The sequence below is a fragment of the Charadrius vociferus genome, unplaced genomic scaffold, assembly GCF_000708025.1.
Source record: "Charadrius vociferus isolate BGI_N301 unplaced genomic scaffold, ASM70802v2 scaffold567, whole genome shotgun sequence".
NCBI lineage: Eukaryota > Metazoa > Chordata > Aves > Charadriiformes > Charadriidae > Charadrius > Charadrius vociferus.
In genome coordinates, this window is record NW_009649304.1 from 658554 (window position 1) to 677651 (window position 19098).

The 19098-nt window shown below is 42.7% G+C and overlaps 2 protein-coding genes across 2 annotated transcripts in view; both read right to left on the bottom strand.

Moving 5' to 3' along the window:
- The window catches only part of LOC104290097 (beta-crystallin B3-like), a 369903-nt gene that overhangs the window by 259118 nt on the left and 91687 nt on the right, over positions 1 to 19098 (bottom strand). The gene's annotated exons all lie outside the window — the stretch shown is intronic.
- ADRBK2 (adrenergic, beta, receptor kinase 2) overlaps positions 2637 to 19098 on the bottom strand; it is a 57768-nt gene continuing 41306 nt past the window's right edge. Inside the window, exons 10-21 of the mRNA XM_009889169.1 lie at positions 17492 to 17570; positions 16161 to 16291; positions 15226 to 15320; positions 13879 to 13986; positions 11037 to 11103; positions 10712 to 10812; positions 9476 to 9542; positions 8920 to 9015; positions 6139 to 6301; positions 5345 to 5481; positions 4272 to 4385; positions 2637 to 3700 (exon numbers count right to left, since the gene is read on the bottom strand). Of these exons, the coding sequence (XP_009887471.1) occupies positions 3539 to 3700; positions 4272 to 4385; positions 5345 to 5481; positions 6139 to 6301; positions 8920 to 9015; positions 9476 to 9542; positions 10712 to 10812; positions 11037 to 11103; positions 13879 to 13986; positions 15226 to 15320; positions 16161 to 16291; positions 17492 to 17570 (1320 nt within the window). The 3' untranslated portion in view covers positions 2637 to 3538. The remainder of the gene's footprint in view (positions 3701 to 4271; positions 4386 to 5344; positions 5482 to 6138; positions 6302 to 8919; positions 9016 to 9475; positions 9543 to 10711; positions 10813 to 11036; positions 11104 to 13878; positions 13987 to 15225; positions 15321 to 16160; positions 16292 to 17491; positions 17571 to 19098) is intronic.

Here is a 19098-nt window from a genome sequence, read left to right on the forward strand (position 1 = left end):
GGAATAACGGGTGCTCTGCTTCTCCTGCACTTAAATTTCAACTCGTAAAGTCTGATTTTGGCTAGAACTTGCTGTCCCCCTGTTCTTGAAGTGAGACGTTAATTTACGGCAACTCCCCCGTACGAAAGATGCCACCCTCCCTCGGCGCGCGCCCAGCACGCAGCCGCAGCTCTCCGAAAGGCCCCTGCGACCCCCCGCGCCCAGCTCCCGCGGAAACGACACAGCCCTCTACCACCACGGCACTCGCGCTTGCTTTCCAGCATCTCGTCTTACTGCGTTTGTCAGCCTGTACGTCAGAGACAAAGAAGAATTAGAAAATAATCCCTGCAGCGCTGAAAGCATGTGGATGCGGCAAGGGAGTGATTAACGCGGCTCTATCTGGCGTGTAATTCTCTAGTTTGAAATATAAGAAACAATTCCCGCACATGCTTAATTCTTCAGTACGGCTGATTTTGCTTTAAAGGGCTTCCAGATAATTTGTTTAAAAATCTGTGGTTAATCATAAACTCAGCTATGTTGATGCCTGACACTCTCGTTTCTTTTATCTTTACTTCCCTGAACATTTAAAAGAAAGGAAAAAAAAAAGGAAAAAAAAGGAAAAAAAAGAAAGTCAAAAAAGTCCTACAAATGTGGTCACAGTGCGTAAAAGACAACGCCATGCCTTACGTTCTCTGCGTTCAACAAGATCTTCTACACATACAGCTGAGACCCTCATGGAAAATAACACCATAACACCTTTGTCCAAGAAAAAACTTCAGAGAATTTGGTACCTAAACCAGGAACGATCAGTTCAGAGCTGTATCTAATATTTTGCTTTGCAGGGTGGAATTCCAGTTCGCCCTCCACACCAGCAGATCCAGTCCCTTCCGCACAGAACCCCACTTGTTACTGGGATCCCAACTTCCCCCACGCGTACGCGAGTTTTTCGCTACAGTCATCTCTCCCTCTCTCCCAACCGCACAGTCATACGTGAGTCACAAATACAAAGCTTTTATAAATCGTCGATAAATCAGTCGACTAAAGAAAACCAAATCTTTTACTATTCCGCTTCCATCTGACCCTGGCGAGCGGTGCTGACCGACGGCGCAGCTCAGCTGCCGTGTACCCGGACAAGGCAATAAGGACCATGCTAACGCGCGTGTTCTAGGGACACCCCAAGTCCGTTACGCTTCAAAATACGCATATTTCCGTACATCAATACACAGCCTTCGTTTCATATAATATCTATGGTTTTGAGGCACAATTTCCCAGCTGCAGATCTGTCCCTCTCCTCCTCACAGACACCGGTGTCCAGAACCTACAGTACTGCTGCATCGGAAACCGCAAAACTCTGCCAAGAAGGATTTAGCGTAAAAAGCGACTGCGGAAAACGACTAAGAGAGAAGAATGGAACTGATAATGAACTAAGAAAGTACGAACAAGAGGCATGAGAACTAAGAAGGCGTTTTATCACAATCTCAGGGTTTTTTTCAAATCCAGAAGAAAAGTACAAGCATCGCATGGCATTGTAGGAGAAGCTTAACAACACCCAGTGCACTGGCAGCACCAGTAAGATGAGCCATTTTCTGTGCCACACCTCAGTAAATACCACAACTGCTCCTTACAGAGGATGCTGAGATGCTAAACATCGCTCACCAGCAAGAACGACAGAGAAGCTGGTACTCTTTTTACAGAGTAAATTCAAAAATAAATAGGGAAAAAAAATCATTAAAAGATAACGTCTGACTCACACAGTGTAGCTTCCAAAACGCATTTTTCCTTTTATGCTGCATGAGCTGATAAGACCGAGTTCGCACACGTGTGAAAGCACAGGTGAGGCAGAGTTAAGCCACTCCCATTTCTAGAAGCAAATACATCCAATTTTATTACAAGTATGTTCAGGATAAACAAATACTTTCAAAATAATTCTCCTATTTTTGCCAATTGGTACTTTTCCACAAGGAAACAGGTCCAGAACTCTGCGGTTATCTGTCAGCAACACAGCTAGAGAACCCGCGCGCGCCAGGTGGACGGAGGAAGCTGTTGGTGCAACTTCTGCTCCCATTTACGGAGATGCAATTCCCATCGTCTTTAGGGATGATGAGAGTTGTACCACCATAATTAGGCAGAAAATGTTCTTGGAGGTGTCTACTGAAACAGAAAAACAGCTTAAATTAAGCCCTGACCTACCTCTTACAAAACATCACAATACCCAGGGAAAGGCTGACTTCACATGCTTAAAGTTGTCTAACAATTAAGAGATTCTATCTTTACTTTAGCAAGAGTTTCCACATGACTTGACTGCTGTCTCAAGTAGAATTAATATAAATCTGGCATTTGATCGGCTCATTCTGTCAGTTCCATCCTCAGTATTCTCAGCCTGTTTTGCATGTGGCCAGTTTGAACTCCCCAGAAAAGAAAACTGAAAATCCTTTTGCCAGCAGAGCCACGGGACGTGCGCACGAACCTCCTGAGCTGAGCTACAGTGAAAGTCCGGGATATCTACGCTATGAGAACACACCTGCTTAATGTTTTTGTGTACAACAGAGAAGGATCCACAAGTTTCGTAACTGAAGAGTGATCCAGAGTACGTACCGAGGTACCCAGACATTTGAACCCAGCACATGCACTAGAATGCATTGGATTTGAATAATTTCTTTTTAATTTTTAAAAAGTGCAGTTGACCTGAAATGGAAAAGAACTGTCTTTATGTTCACTGTAAACTTGTCAAAAGGAATCTGCTCTTTAAAAACTGTGCTAAAATAGTCAATTTGTACAACAGAGCACTAGATGAAGCTACCATAAATTCCTCTTCACCAATTATTACTCTATTGTGTCAGTTATAGTACTGCATATACGTAGAAGAAGCAAACCGGTGGTAGCTACTATTAGTGAGTACAACAAACCAAGTGAATAATTTGAGTTCAATGTTTCCATGAAGTAGCAATAACATTTAAACCACAGGACAGTTAGAATTCAGTACTTTGAAGTGCATAAGAGTCACACTGTTGATCATCAGCAGTATGGAGAAAGGGTATTATAAAGTCAGCAGTAATGGTCGGAAAGAACATGGCAACACGACAGATTAAAGGTTATCCAACATGGCAAGTCTGCAGCTCCTTCCACAGTTGAGGGGTTTGTCGGTATCGCACACGAAGTGTCATCCCAGCCAGCAGTAACCGGTTCAGCCTCCCGGCTCGGTACGCACCAAACAAGGGTATTGCAGAGAAAACAGGATCTTCCTTCCATCAGTAGTTCTAGAGTAACGGACCACGTTTTAGACACCGCCAGGGTGAAGGAATGCATGGGAGCAACATCCAGCCTCTACGCTCGGTGATTTCCACCGCTGCCGGGAGCATGAATTCACTTGCCATTGTTCCAGTCTTTACAACCTCCAGAGACAGAGTTCTGACATTATCCCACGCTGTAAACATCTAATTCTTCCTCTTCTAAGCATATCCCGCGTCCAGGATTGCACAAAGTAATTCATAAGGATTCTGTGAAACTCAACAAGTTCACAAAGCAGCTGTCCCTAAGTGAACTTTGTTCTCTGTTTCTCCTACAGCCCATTGCTATTCCTGTGGCTGAGTGGTGGTTTTGAAAGCTCTACAACTGTTGAGCGAGATTTATTGAGAAACTTTGGAGCCCGACGCAGCAACCTCTGTGCCTCAGTGAAAGCTTCTGTCAGCTCTTTTTTCCACTGAACAAATTCTGGGTCACTCTGAAAGAGATACAGAAGTAGTTTGGCACTTCATAGTAAACTGCCAATAGCGTCTTCTCTCTCAGACAGCACTTTTAAGCAACTTATTTTAATTTTCCGAAGGAATAAGTAACTTTGGATATCGAAAATGTGCAGCCCTTTGCTTCTCCATCACCCTGCCGAAGCCAGGCAAGTCAGCAGCAACTACAGGCGGTCAAGATGTTTTGAGGACTTGTGTACTTCCTCCCTCGCCAACACATCGCTACCAGGAACTAACCACAGGGAGACATGGACCAACAAGGCCTCCGAAGCCCACGTGGCTTGAGAAGGTTTGAAGGCTGTAGCTACTTATCAAACTGAACTCATTTTGGCCCAAACACCATTGAAATCCACGACAGAAACTGGCATAGCTGCAGGTTTCCTGCATTCCAAAGGCAAGAGTGATAACAACTTCCCAGTTTTGCCTAGGTTGAGCTTTGCTTCGTAAAGCACGCTTCGTCAACACATAATGGGAGGACCTGAAAAACTTTTCAATCGTTTCATCATATGCAAAACAATCTGATTAACAGTTATTGAAAAACAAGCGTCTCACCTCACACTGTAGGACAAACTGTTTTCCGCCTTTAATTCTCAGTAAGATGCACTTCTTATCTTTAATTTGCGTTTCTTCAACAGATACTATTTGTTCCATCGTCAGCAGGTTTTGCTGCAGCATTTGCAAAAATAAAGCAGAGGGATGATTCAAAAGAAATCTGTTGCCCACCAAACCAAGCCACTATCTAATTTTTCTGGACTACCCACATAAATCAAGTTATGAACATCACAGTCATGACACAAACATTTCTTCATTTCTGAAGATTGGGTCATCAACTAAAGATAGATTATAAGGTAAGAGAGAGATTTAGCAAGGGGCTTGGTTGCTTCAACAGAGACAATGAAATATAAGCTAAGAAAGCCAGTAATGACAGCATGAAATAAGAATCTACAAATAGGTGTGCCTACAAACAAAATATTCGCTATTTTCCCTCAAGAGAGTCGCATATAATTTTATTTTTTTTCTAAGTATTACTGCTGTCAAAAAAAAAAAAAGGACAATCTTACTGACTATTTCAAAGAGCTGAAAGGGACTATTTAAGCACTATACACTTACAAAGGAGCAAATATTTACAACAGTCTGCAGAAAAGCTTTCCCTATAGACTGGAAGAGGAGAATAATGTTTCGGAATTCCAAAACCTTACTTAACTAAATATACAAATGGTCCGCCTACCACATGATCACAGCTGGACTCAACTAAAGTTACTATAGCATTTTCTTTGCGATAAAATGCTATAGCATCTATGACCTTACCAGTTTATGTTTTTTTGTATAAATAGTCCAGAAGTCCTAAACGAAAAACGACACCATGAACTACCAAATTCCTTTACAAACATAACAAAACAAAGTAAACAGGTTTCTCAAGACTTTATGTTTCCTCAGTGCAGTGTAGCTACCCATTAACTAAAGCGATACTCAGGAGAAGTTACTCAAATCCACTGGTCATTTACTCAGACAAAACTCTACTTCCACGGGGGGTACGCCTGAGTCCGAGCTGCCAGACTTCCCTCCAAATCCACCTGCCTTTCCCGCCCTCGGAAGCTGCCGCTCTCCAGAGTAACCCCACTCACCCGTGACTCGCCTTCTCCTCGCCATTCAAGTCGGTTTGGGAAGAGGTAAAAGTAACGCCGTTGCCACTGAGTCAAGAACGGGTTCCCCAATTTCAGCATGTATCCATGCATAATGCAGTCCTTCCCAAGCGCGTAATCTAGAAGAAGAGGAAACATGAGGATGCAAAACAAGGTACCGCCTAAAAGCATTCTGCAGACGTGCCACGTTGAGGAAGGACGGAGTCCTGAACACGGAGTGACTCGAGGTGCCCCCCCCGGCTTGCAACGGTGCTTCTGTGTGCCCAGGCACACCCACAGCCCATTCTGCCTTAATTCCACGAGCTGATGTGGCTGCAGTGGAGTAACCAAGAACAGAATTTGGTTCTTAAAGAAGTATCTCATAAGCTATTGAAAGAACTGTACATTGCTACCCAAAGCTCAGAGTTTGCCATGCACCATCCTCGTGCAAACAAGTGAAGTTTGCTGCAGAGAACCTCCCGTTTTCTTTCCCGGCTCCTCGCTCATGAAATCAAATCCCACATACTCTTTTTCTGAGCATACACCATAAACAAAAACGATGAAAGGCTGTACAGGATAATCTTTAAAAGAGAGTACAAAAGATTTTCCAAAACATTATGGCATCATACAGCATTTCAAAACATTAAGAAATGTCTTAAGAAACACGATACTGACTAAATGAATTTGAACAATTACTGATGAATGACAGTAATATGAGAGTCTGTTGTGTGAAACTTCGAACACTTGAATTACAATCTAGCAGCAAAAGATGGAGAGAAGTGTATTTGACAGATTACCTTCCTCGTGGCCAAGCTGCTTATTTTTAGCCCTTTTTCTGGCCTCAATTTTATCTGTGTCTGCATTTACTGCGTCATAAACAGTTTCTGCTACTTCTTGCTGCCAACGCTCCGATATTACCAGAGGGAAGTTCTTATATAATTCCTGGTCACTGTCAAGCAACTTGCAAGAGAAAAACAAGACAAAACCCCAACATTTTAATAACTTTTACTATTCTTATCCCCAATACTTAATAGTTACCCATATAACAGCATTAGTTTAAAAGACGTACGTAACTCTAATCTTACCAGAACAAACGGGTGCAAACAAGAGAAAACACAGACAGTAATTTAAGCAAAGATACTCATTTATATACAGAGAACAGGTGACCTGCTCAAAACTCCTTTAGTTTAATAGCTCTAAAAGCCATACTCAACATTGTCCCATAATGTTCTCTAGACTTTCCATTTAAGTAATTACTTAAATGTAAGCAGCGGTATTCTTAACTTTGTTGCATAATCAATGTTAACAAAATGTCTAATTGCATTGAGCACTTTCTCAGCACAAAAATTCTACGAATAAACAGATACCTTTTACACAAAAATGCTTCCACAGCTTAATTTTACATTCTTAATAATTAACCTTCAAAATTCAGCAGTGCATGCTGCAGACCTCAATTTTCCTGTCATATAGATTCTTTTCTCCCCAGATCCTTAACTACAGTACTTAAATTGAACTGCAGTGAAGGAAACTAAAATGCCTGATCTTCAGGGAGGACTGTTTGTTGCTTGACACAGCCATGTCCTGGGTTTGGCCACAAGGCCCTTTGATGCCATACAAAAAGAGGTCAATATTTTCCCCATAAAATTATTAAAGGTGATCAATGTTTTCCCTATAAAATTTTTAAAGGTTTTCATTTGGGGATCGGCTTAAACTCTCCATGGCTACTCCTCAGCTGCCTCAGTTTCTGTCTGTCTATCAGCAGAGAAACTAGACCTTTCCTTCCGAGAGCAAGCCAGAGGCATCCTCTGCCGGGTTAAGAGCGCAGTAAGGGCACGAGCCCACGCTGCCGGCCCCGCAGAGCACCAGCAAGGCAGATCCCACCCAAAGGGCACGCAGGCACTCCGCTCTGCAGGAGCGGCATAGGAAAGCCTTGCTCAATTCTCCTTCTGCAGCCAGGCCAGATGCTCCCAGAGCAGATGCTCTTCTCCCTTCCAGAGGTCCACAGCCTTATCACAGCAGGAAAATACAGGCTGGATCTGAAGCCAGAAGACTTCTCTGCAGTTCTGCTAAGCGGCTTACAGGGCCTCCTTACGGCACCCGAGTGAGAGGGGAAAGCCACGGGCATCCGCTGTTGGCTTTCCAGTTTGTAACCCCAAAGAACACGTGTTCTGCTCGGTGTCACAGGACACTCTGCAGTATAAATATAATCCGCAGGGGCAACGGAGGGGAGCAAGGCACTCAAAGCTGGCATCCTCATGGGCAGAGACGGCTCCTGACACCTTAATGGAAGCTCCGACTGCAGCTGACTCAGAGGCACGAATTATTCAGCCCCTTCTAAAAGACTGTGACATCCCAGTGAAAGTGCAGAGCAAAGCTGTACATGATATCCCTCACTGACTCATGACTGGGAATAAATTTATCTTATAGGCAGCCTGAACAAAGATTACGTGCAGGTGATCTGGCTATACGATTTAGAGGCCTTGCTGAGAATATCTGATCCCCTCAATAAATAAAAAGACCACCTGTTTCTCCTTGAAAAATGTCCCTCCGAATTCTGGCATTCCAGAACCGCAGGTAACTGGAATCCTGTTAGACTAACACCGATGCTGAAGACCTGGAGTTTTCTGGGATAAGGAACATCTTGGGTTCTCTGCATTTCTCTTTAAACACGTAAAATCTTTTCTGTGCCAACTTCTGCAATTACAGCAGGTGACACTGACAGACAAGTTCCTTTTTAGGCACAGTGAGTACTTAACATGTTTTGTTGCTTATAAAGTTTAGAGCAATTAGTTTCTCTCCTGACTCACTTCTGTAGTAACAAGAATACAGTTTGATCTACTGAAGAAATGTATGATAAAAATTTGGTGGTATGATAAAACTCTGGTGCTTTGAGACAGTAGGTGAATCGGTGAAGAGGAGGGACCCAAGCCAAGCCCCGCCTCACCTCCTGCCTCAGAGCACCAGGGAGGCTTCAGCAGAGGGGGTGAACACACAGGGTACATCACAGCGCCCCCACGCCAGGCAGAAACAGGCCAGCCGCTTCCACTTCTCATTTTTTCCTTCACATTGTTTTCATTAGACTGTGGATAATACCAGACCCTGAAAGTTTCTTTTATCACTTTTCTAACTTACACAGTCGCTGAGACTGAAGGAAGTTGCGCTTCCACCGCACTCTCTGACCATGAGGTAACTATTAAATTAAGGTTTAGTTCACTTTTTTAGTTCACCACAAACAAATCACAGTTTTTAAAACTACAAACCATTAAGTATTCTTGAAAATCTGAGGACCGCCCAAAAGTTGTCTGATCATTTGAAATATTTGCTTTATCTTATAAATCTTTTGATAGGAAAGTAGATTTCAGTCAATTGAAAAAATAAAACATAAGGACTTGGCAAGCAACAGCACACCAGCCAACCAGCCCAAGCAACCTCTTTCGTAACAGCACGGATTAAGTTTCCAAGAAAGCAATTCCTTGCACAGTCAGTAGCCCCTGAAGCGAAGGAATGGCGTGTACACAGGCGAAGTGAAGCGCAGCACTCCCGGGGCCATCCTCTACCAATCCTTTAAAGTTGTGTACCTTAATGCCTTTAGTGTCCTCTTCATCAAACGACCCAATATCAAAAGCATCTGCTGCATTTACTTCTCCCCGGGGAGGAATCAGTGGTGGAGGGTACTAGAAATTAAAAGCGGCGTAATTAAAGACAAATTAATGGACATTATTTAAATCCATTCTATAGATATATACAGCCTTTTTATGTTTTGCACAAATTCCACATGACTGTGCAAAAGTATGTGCCTTGAAACTAAACTTCTGTGCAAAGACGTTCTCCACTCCCTTATTAAACAGTCCCCCAAAAATTCGGGGAAAAAACCCTACAGCTTAGAGACAGCTACACAGAAGAAACCATGAACTAATTTGACCCTGAAAAAGTAGTAACTCAGTGGTACTGATCAGGAAGACTTTGTAGTAATGAATATACAGTGGTTTTCATGAATAATCCTCCACATAGTCATGCAAATGAGTACGTGTGCTGGGGACTGGAACCCTGAAGTTTTCTGTCCGTTACCTGTTTAGACTTATTTTCCTTTTACTGCTTTACCAGAGAGCCAAGGTTACTATCTTAATCCTTTACCTTCTGTAAGTAGACTTGCTGCCAATCAATGCCTTTGAAGAAAGGATGTTCTTTTACTTCTTGTGCACTGCAAAATAAAAGTAACTGAAGTCAACAAAATGAAGGGGCTTTTCAAATGTATTTGAGACATACAAAGCCTTCAAAGGTCACATTTCTATCACTTGAAAACATCAGTAAAATGCTCTTTTTTTCAAGGGGGGGGGCGGAATAGTCTTCCTAAGCAAACAACAGAAGAGAAGCCTTTCATGTGGAAACACTGGAAATAGCACTGTAGGTCTGGCAAGCAATCGCTCCTGCTTTGCTGAGGTATTCCATCATTTCAAACAACAAACCCTACTCGCCCGGTGTCAGATGCCATACACTACTCGGATGTAACAAGCTTACTCCACTCCATTTGGTAATATATATATGTTATGGCAAACTAAGCAACTACTCTTGACAGGCCCAAGGCTGAAAAGCAACCTCAGGTCATTATCATAGAAGGTTCCGTGATAAAAAACCCTCTGAATCTCTCACTGGAATTAGAGCCAGCCCCAGTCTCAGGTGTGACTATCAGTTAACTGTTACCACACATTGTCAACGGTTTCTCAAGAGTTATTTACTCCTCTCACAGTTCTCCTAGTCCCACAGGAGGCACACGCTGGCTTTTTAAATAGGTGCTAACAACAATTTCCATTAACAGCTATAAGCAAGGTAAGCCTGGCAGGAGCAAGTAGTGTTTTGTAGTCAATAAACAATAAATGCGCTTTTCTGTAGAACCATGAACTGACACAGGTACATCCGGCAAGAGAGGCAGCCCGAAAAGAAGCAAATATTCACAGCTTTCTGTGCTTGGTGGGTTTTGGGTTGGGGTTTTTTGTGTGTGCCGTTACAGCTACAAAACAAGCAATGAATTTTAGCTATCAATATGTCTGAATCAAGGAATATGACTTCATGCCAAAACAGATCAGGCAAAAACATAACACCACCCCAGGGATGAAAAGTATGAACACCATCCAATGTAAGCGTGACTGCAGAGAACGCAGAGGAAGTCTTTAATGACAGAAATTGTCCAAAAATTTGTCCAAACCAAAGAAAGATGAAATGTAATTCCATGCAACAGCACTTTTTAATGTTCTCTTTCCAAAATTAAACTCATCACAACAGGAAGCAGGTTTTTACTTGAAATGAATTGATTCATTTACAGAGAAGTGGAAATTTTTAAAGGCAGTGGTCCAAGGAGAAGACAACACCTACCTTCTTCCTTGGCATCCAAGTCTCTTGCTAACATCCCGCTGCAGGAGCCCTTCCAAAAGGGACTTCAGTTCAGGAGAAAATGAATCTGGTAGCTCCACGTTCTATGAAAAAAAGAAATAAAAAGAGAGACATTTAGTTACAGAAGAAGTGTGATCTGCTGTCCCCACATAGGAGAGTAGCTTTTCTTTGAGAGTCTTTGTAAACAACTCCTCCCTGTGTAAATACAGCTTTCTCATAAAGCAGGCTTTAAAGTTCCGGCTTTTAGAGGAAATGGGAGTTTACTAAACAAGAGGAATGTAACTGCAACTGTCACCAGGACCCTTACCACGGTGAGTGTCATCCGGTCGATCTCATGCTTATCTTTGGTTTTGTGCTGTCTGAAAGGACTGTGACTGTAGAAATAAGAAAATGCACTGGTAAATGTAAAGCCATAACATATCAGGTTATTTCAGCTGTGGCAACCCCAGGAAAGAGCGCAGCATCCTTTTAGTCCCATTATTGCACCTCATCAAGCCTGTCCTGCAGAACAATAAAACAAGTAGTAAAATATTTAGCATTTAAATGATAAATGAGACTTCACACACTAGCATGCTACTGGCTACCTCAAAAATATCAATGTTTGATCTCTTACAACTTTGGTTTCTTTTCTTACTACAGAGAGCTGCACCACTTTGCAAGAAAGTTCATTGTTTCTGTTTTCAGTACAACTGCATGCGGTGCACATCAAAATCAAATTCAGAGAAAAGCAACCATTCAACTTCTTTAAAGACTACACGCAGATATCCCCGCGGATTATCAAACACAGGGAAATCTGATCTAGTTACTCCATTTACAGGCATGCAGAGGGTTAGTTTTGTCTTAAATGCCCTGATCTGTCCTTAAAGACGGTGCTTCAAACGCCTTCCCAATTACATCTGTTCTCCCAAAACCCGGAACAGTTTATCTAACAAGAAAACCCTGAAGAGCTATCACGACACAGATATTTAAAAACATTGATCTATATGCGGAAACTGAGCATGACCTACAGAACTTACCACTCATCTCTATGGGAAGAATGAGGCAAGATCTTAAAGTAAGCAGATGAAACAGAAGATAATCACAGATACCACAACATTAGTGACTGGGAAGAAATTTGATGATATCTGGTAAATTATCATCTTTATCCCTTTCCTGCTTTATAATTCTGAGTTTGAATTTTTCCTTTTAGCTACAGAAGACCTTAGAATATCACAGATTTACCATGAAGTACTTAAACAACAGCATGAAAGCAAGCAGAAACATTTTAGTATGAGATTTTTTAATTAGATTTAGGACATATTCCCTGTTTCTTAGTTTTCTTCAAGACCTCGAGGGAATGACATTTTTCAAAATTAAAATGTTCTTTACTTATCAATACATCGATTAGCTATTATAAAGCATTTTGTCTTGCCACGGGGCAGCGTGTACCAGCCTATTTCAGCTGGGGACCTGCTACTCGAGAGTTATTTCCTTTTTATCCTCAAAAACATTTCTGATGAATGGATGTAATGGACAGAGCAGGACTTTCATTTTTGTTTTTAAGCACGACAGGTAAGAAGGCAGAGTAAATGGCTGACATACAGCCTCATGTACTTTGACAATGAAGCTCTGCGTAGATCAGGGAAGCAAATGATTCACTGGGGACTTATGGGCAGATTTTATGCCAGACTAAATTTACAAAACGCCAAGAAATGGCACCATGTGCCCAACCCTTGTTTTGGTGTGTGAGTTGTTTAATTGGCTTCAGAACAGATGAGGAAGGATAGTTCACAATGAATAATGCTTTGGCTTCTGGCCGACCACCGATCCCACCCCGCACATCTCTGTCAGGAAAAATCACGGCCCCAAAAGACTGAGATCTCCTCACAAGTCCAAGTTTCTGTGGTAAATGGGACTGTCTGCCCCTGGGAGCTAATTGTTTCATCACACAACTTCAATCCTGTGAACGAAGAACCACGCCAGAGTCAGTCGCGTGCCCTAATGCTCTGTGCCCAAGTGACTCAGAAGAAAAAGGGCTCGGAAGAAAAGACGAGGAGATCACAGTGGTCCTGCGTGTGAAAGACACTCTCCTCTCTCCTCCCAGCAACCCCAAACCATTAGGTGTTTTGCTGCCTACAGAATTCCACAATGAGTGTTCAGAGACAGAGTAAGTACTGCTCCCAGTACTGCTCCCAGCTGCATGATGCTGTCCATACTTAAAAATACTTTTTTTTTTTTTTTCCCTTGCAATTTTAACAGCATTTCTGTCTTTATTTCCATGCTTACATTTAGTCTACTTGGTGAAAAATGTTAAATTGATAGAGCTTATACTCAGTTCAGAAGACACACACTTACCTTCTTTTGTACAGTGTCTGGGAAAGGGGTAAGAGCTTATAATTAATTATGTGCAAGGACACAGGATGATTTAACCAATGACTAATCTTTACAGAGAAGCATTCTGAAAAGCTTAGAAGATTTTTTCTGTCTTGCCATTAACACTGAGGATGCTATTTTCAACAAACACTTGCCAATCAGTGCTTACTGACTGTTCAGATAAATCCCACAGTCTTAATAAATTCTACATAGCCACATAAGTTTACTGAGAAGGTAATAGTTGACAAAACTGTAATTATCATATACTTTTGTACACCAATACGGTCACAGGCCAGATTCAGCAAATGGAAGTATCCACGCATTATAACTTACCCAAACACTACAGACGGGAAGACTGAGTATCGTGTGAAAAGGGAACAGTGCAGCAGAGTTTCACCATAACAGCATGTCTTAAGCGCTAAACTGAAGCCCAAATTAAACAGGGCTGCTAGTGTATTTAAGCAATGAATAACATCATATCATTTAAAACACTATCACTTGCCAAGAGATGATTAAATTGCCTACCAGTAGAATTAAAAGAGCAGACAGAGCATCCACCTTCCTCACTGCCCCACACCTGTACCCACTGAAGGAAGCAGGGCTTGGCTTTTGTTTGTTTTGGAAGCAAAAAAGCCTGGTTTAGTCTCACGTGCAGATGTGGTCCAAGTTGCAGAGATGGCAGGAAGATATCATTTTAGGTAATATGTAATACATTACATACCAGTGTTTCAAGCGACAGACGACAAGGCCCAGGCTAAAAAAAACAAAAAGCACACGGGACATAAAACTTTACTCACCCTCTCAGAAGTTTGAAAAGCATGCAGCCTAACGAGAACCAGTCTGCACTGCTATCGTATGCTGTTCCCTTCTGGAGCACCTCTGGAGCCATGTATCCATGGGTACCTCTGCAAAGTGGAAAGGAACAAAATCTTGATTACAACCAAAACTATTGTTTTAAAAAAAAAAAACCAAAACCAAAACAACTCAGTGTTTTCTCAGTAAGATAGCCTAATTTAAAGAGAATTAATTTTAAACATGATTTTATTTTGCTTTTGCTTTGGCTGTACATACACACACATGTTTTCTGTTTGTATATATCTACTGAGGAAATACCTTAAAACATAAACAACAGAACAACAGAGATGATTAGGCAAACTGACGTGCTACAGCAGGATTTAGCAGAATCAATGCAGGGGGCAGCAGGAAGCCTTCTGTCTAAGAGTAGAACACAAAAGAGAGGTGGAAAAGTTGCATACTCTGTCTGCTCAGTTCACAGGAAAGACAGACATCAGGACGCAGTCAGGGCTCCTGCTACGCCAGGCAGATGGCTCCAGCCCTGGGCGATGCGAGACTTTACCCACAGCCCCAGAAACGGGGCGAGCAGAGCTGAATCACGCTCTCTTGATGCACTTCACAAAACTCCTTCCAGCTAGCACCTGTGTGTTCAACAACGGGACACCTCCTCCAGAAGTCACTGCTGGTCACCACTGGAAAGCAGTCACCACGTACTGCTTTTACCCTTGACGTAACTGGAACCTACTAACTTCTTCAAGAAGCTACTGAATTGCAAATCTTTTAAGACATGACAGGACAAAGCTTTCCTTTTCGCATAAATTCTGAGCCTAAATCAGGGCAAAGGAGGACCTAAGAATAAAATGTGTCAGATGAGATGTGGAATCCACACACAATCCAAGAAATTCAGATCCCAGTTATGACCCGTTGCCAAGAGGCAGAAAGGAACACAATTTGCCTCCAGTTCTACAAAGATCCAGAATGAGAAAGACACAATAAATCCTGGTTTTTAGTCAGTTTCAGAATATTTAATTATCCATTTAGGACAATTAAAACAATCTGGTACTTTAACTCAGTCAGGTTCTTATCTTCTCTGAACAGTGAATCATCTCGAAATAATGTGTCATCCTCCAGCCATGCCTACACAGCAGCTGCTACAACTGTGCAGGAAAACAGAAAGAGGAGACTGAAGAACCTTATTAGAGTATCCAGCGTCGCTGTGTCACAAAGCGAACCTATGCCACACAAGTGTTATGTCTTTTCCTTTAGACAAAGTTAAATTATAAAGACACATAAAGGATTTATTTAGAAATAACTGTATATGCAGCAAAGGTCCCATACGTAATACTTACACACTAGCATGTGGCTTCTTTTTGGAAAAATCACAAGCCAGCCCAAGGTCTGATATCCTCACATGCCCGTGTTCATCCAACAAGATATTTGCAGGCTGGAAACCCAGAGACACAGAAAGGTTACCGCTTGGTATTTTTCAGCTGACAGAACTACAAATTCTCAGAACACAGAACTCATTCTCAAACATCAATACTCTCTGGTAATTGGTAATTGCCTTTTTTTTTGTTGTTTTTTTGTTTTTTTTACATCAATGTAACAGACACATTCTAGATAAAATCTACATTCTAGCAGAGCACTACCATCAATTCCAGAGGAGATGATGAAATACTGATGAATAACAGAAGAGAAAATACAGGCAAGGTTTGAAATGGAAAGCACACGAAGGAATAAATCCATTTTGGCCTCAAGTCCACATTGCTTTTGGTTCTTTCACAGAAGGTCTGTGTGGGGCTCTTACTGCCTTTACCTGCCATCTGCACCCCGCACTCCCTGTGCAGACTTTTTTCCCACTTTTATTGTCACGTGGCTCAGGGACGCCTCTCTCGGAGAGGTCCCCAACTGCCCAACCATAACTGAAACACCTCTGAGCAACTGTCTTCCTACTGGTCTCCCATCACACACACTCCACCTTCAGGGTTCTCAGAAATACAGTCTATTCTCTAAACTAATAGCATCACTACGATGGTAAGTGAGATAAATAACACTGCACGGGATTTATTTTGACTGCAAGGAAGCATCTCCCAGGCCAGTCAAACTGGATAATAGCACAGATTAGAACTATGAAGAAGAATAGCCACAGATAAACAAATAATCTCTATTCTTCCCAAGAAAAGGGTTCAGGTAAGGTACTTCATTTAAATTATCAGTATCTCTGGATTGTTTGCTGCTATCTAACAACCACCTGTGTGAATGCAGTCACTACGTTAATGATTACCTTTAGGTCTCTGTATACAACAAAGCGATTGTGCATGTGTTCTAAACCCAGGATGATTTCAGTAGCATAAAACCTCATTTCTTTTTCAGAAAACACTCCGTGCTGGGAGAGGTGGTAGTGCAAATCTCCTCCTAAAATTAGAAGAATTGAGATGCGATTAAAAGAACAGTAAAATCTTGCCTCAAGGGCAGACAGCATGATATGGGGGGAACCAGCATAGCATTTACATGTTCTTATAACCTGCGGAGCACACAGGACCCCGGACACACACTCTGCAAGTACACGCAGTGACAAAATACCCGAAAAAGTTAATAAATACATTTGACCAATCTGAAACTCCACATTTACTTCACAGACATTTGCATTCAGTGACTAATCCAGCAGCAGTCTTCAGGAAAAGGATTTCCACAGCATGGAAAATGCTTTTGTATAGATAGGTTTTTGGAGAACTGAAACAACTAATATCCCTCAAACAGGCCAAAATACTCAAATATTCATGCTGGGGATGTTTTCACACTTTCCTAATCAAAGAGCAGGCACAACACAATGTCCCTCTGTGAGCCAGTCCACACCATCAACATATCAAATAGTGAACACTCATGGGAAACTGTTTCCGATTGAGCCACAGATTTCAAATAATCAACCAGTTACTTGAATTTGAGCTACAGCTTAGATTTAATGAGAAACTTCACTCACAAAACACCAAAGCCAGTCTCTATTACTTCCAGAATATGAGCTCTATTTCTCAACGAAATTTCCAGCTTTGCAACACGGTACGTGCAGATGCGTCCAACACCTTTAGGTGCTCACCGCGGGACCACAGCCAGGGTGGGAGTCGAAGTCCCACAAGAGCTGAGCATCCTCAGCAAATAAGAGCACTGCAGTACCTTCTCTCTCTGAACTCTGCCAATTTCTCTCTGTGTGTTCTCACAAGAGTTACGCTAAGGCTTCTAGGTTTAATTTCTTTCTGTTGAGGAATGCTTCCCCCATCTCTTTTCTTTGCAGAGCTCGTTATAGTAGCCTTTTTATTTTTATTTTGAAAGGTGTGTCCCTGATCTCCTCACACCTTTTTCCACATGACCATCATTTTCCTAAGCTTCCAGCCTAGCAGGCCCTTCGATATCTTTATTTAAATATGTCAATGTTATAGAGTATCAGAGGTTTTTCTGTCTGTTCTGTACATTCCCTGCTTTAGAACAATTTACCCCTCCTGCTCGCAGGCCGATGCTTCACACCTCGGTTTATTTTTCCCTCATTGCCCTCATGATCTCAGCAAGTCCTCCTGCCAATACTGCTGTAATGCTATCACCATCTGCGTGAGTCTTGCTTACCATTCATCAGGTCCAGAATGAAACAGAGTTTGTCAGGGGTGTGGAAGGCATAGGTCATACACACTATAAAAGGACAGTCCTAGAAGGAAAGGAGCAAAGAGTTCATCTCGGGCAATAAGCAAAGTACTGCTTAGAGAAGCTAAAAATACATGCCATATTTTTCCTATGGTATTTGCCAATATCCGTAGTAATTTTCGAAAGCAATTTGTGTAGATTAGTACATATAAACACATTAGTACTAATCTACATACTCTGATGTTTCACTTACAGTTTAGAGATCTTAGATTTTGCTGTCTCACTTCAATACAAAAACTAAAAAAGCTATGAGGAGCCAAAGGCTTAAAACCTGCAGGCAGCACCACTATCTTCTACAGACTTGCAACTACAGCAGCCAGAAATATTTTAAAGATATTTACGTGAGTTTGCACTAGACTTCCATGAAAGATACATTAAAGCTAACAAGCTTTAGGCCAGCTCAGAAAAAAATAAAGCTGTTCTCATGAAATGTAAAGGATACGCACTATTTCCCATGATTGCATGGCGAACGTTCAGCTGTCGGAACACTGACTGAGAACCTGAGTTGCGTCACGTACAAAACCCCAGGGGGAAAGAAAGTTTTATCCTCACCTATATACTAAATGCAGCTACAGCGGTGACACCCTGTCCCCACTGCCGAGCTCCTCAGCAGAGCTGCACCAAGGTGACAGCAAGGTGTCCTGCCACCCCCTGCCACCCCCCAGCCCACCAGCAGCATTGGTGAGCGATGATTAAAAGGAACATAAACACACGGGGAAGGCAGTGCTGACTCCAACGCGTACACCATGCACGGGAAGCATGAGCAGAACAGTCTGGATTATGCAAAAAAACAGAAAACAAGTATGGTGGGCACAGGTTTCCGAATGTCACCGCTCAGCAGCCAGGCACGGGAGGGGGTTACATGGGTTACATCCCCACCTCTTGGTGTGCTTTAAGCTGAATTCACACAGATGTTTAAGCCAAGCAGCTATAGAATCATAGAATTATAGAATCATGGAACGGTTTGGGTTGGAAGGGACCTTAAAGACCATCTCATTCCACCCCCCTGCCCTTGTCAGGGCCACCTCCCCCCAGCCCAGGTTGCTCCAAGCCCCGTCCAACCTGGCCTTGAACACCTCCAGGGATGGGGCAGCCACAGCTTCTCGGGGCAACCTGTTCCTCTGTCTCACCACCCCCAGTGTGACAAATTTCTTCCTCATATCTCATCTCAATCTCCCCTCTTGCAGTTTGAAGCCATTCCCCCTCGTCCTATCACTCCATGCCCTTGTAAAAAGTCCCTCCCCAGCTCTCCTGTACGCCTGTAAAAAAAGCACAGCTGGAAAACCACCTCCTTTAGTGCCAACGATCTGCTCAGCGTGCCGGTACCTCTGCAATGAGCTGAAAGATGCCACGGCAGAAAGATGGCAGACCCTCCTCTCTTCATTATGCCCATCAGTAGCTAATTAATAGGGGGTGGCTATTACTTCGTCGACCCCTTCTCCGAAGCCGTGTGACCCGCGGGCTGCTCGGTCGGCGCAGGAGGGACGCCGGGGGAGGGCCCGCGCTGCGGCAGCAGAGGGGCCTGCAGGGCC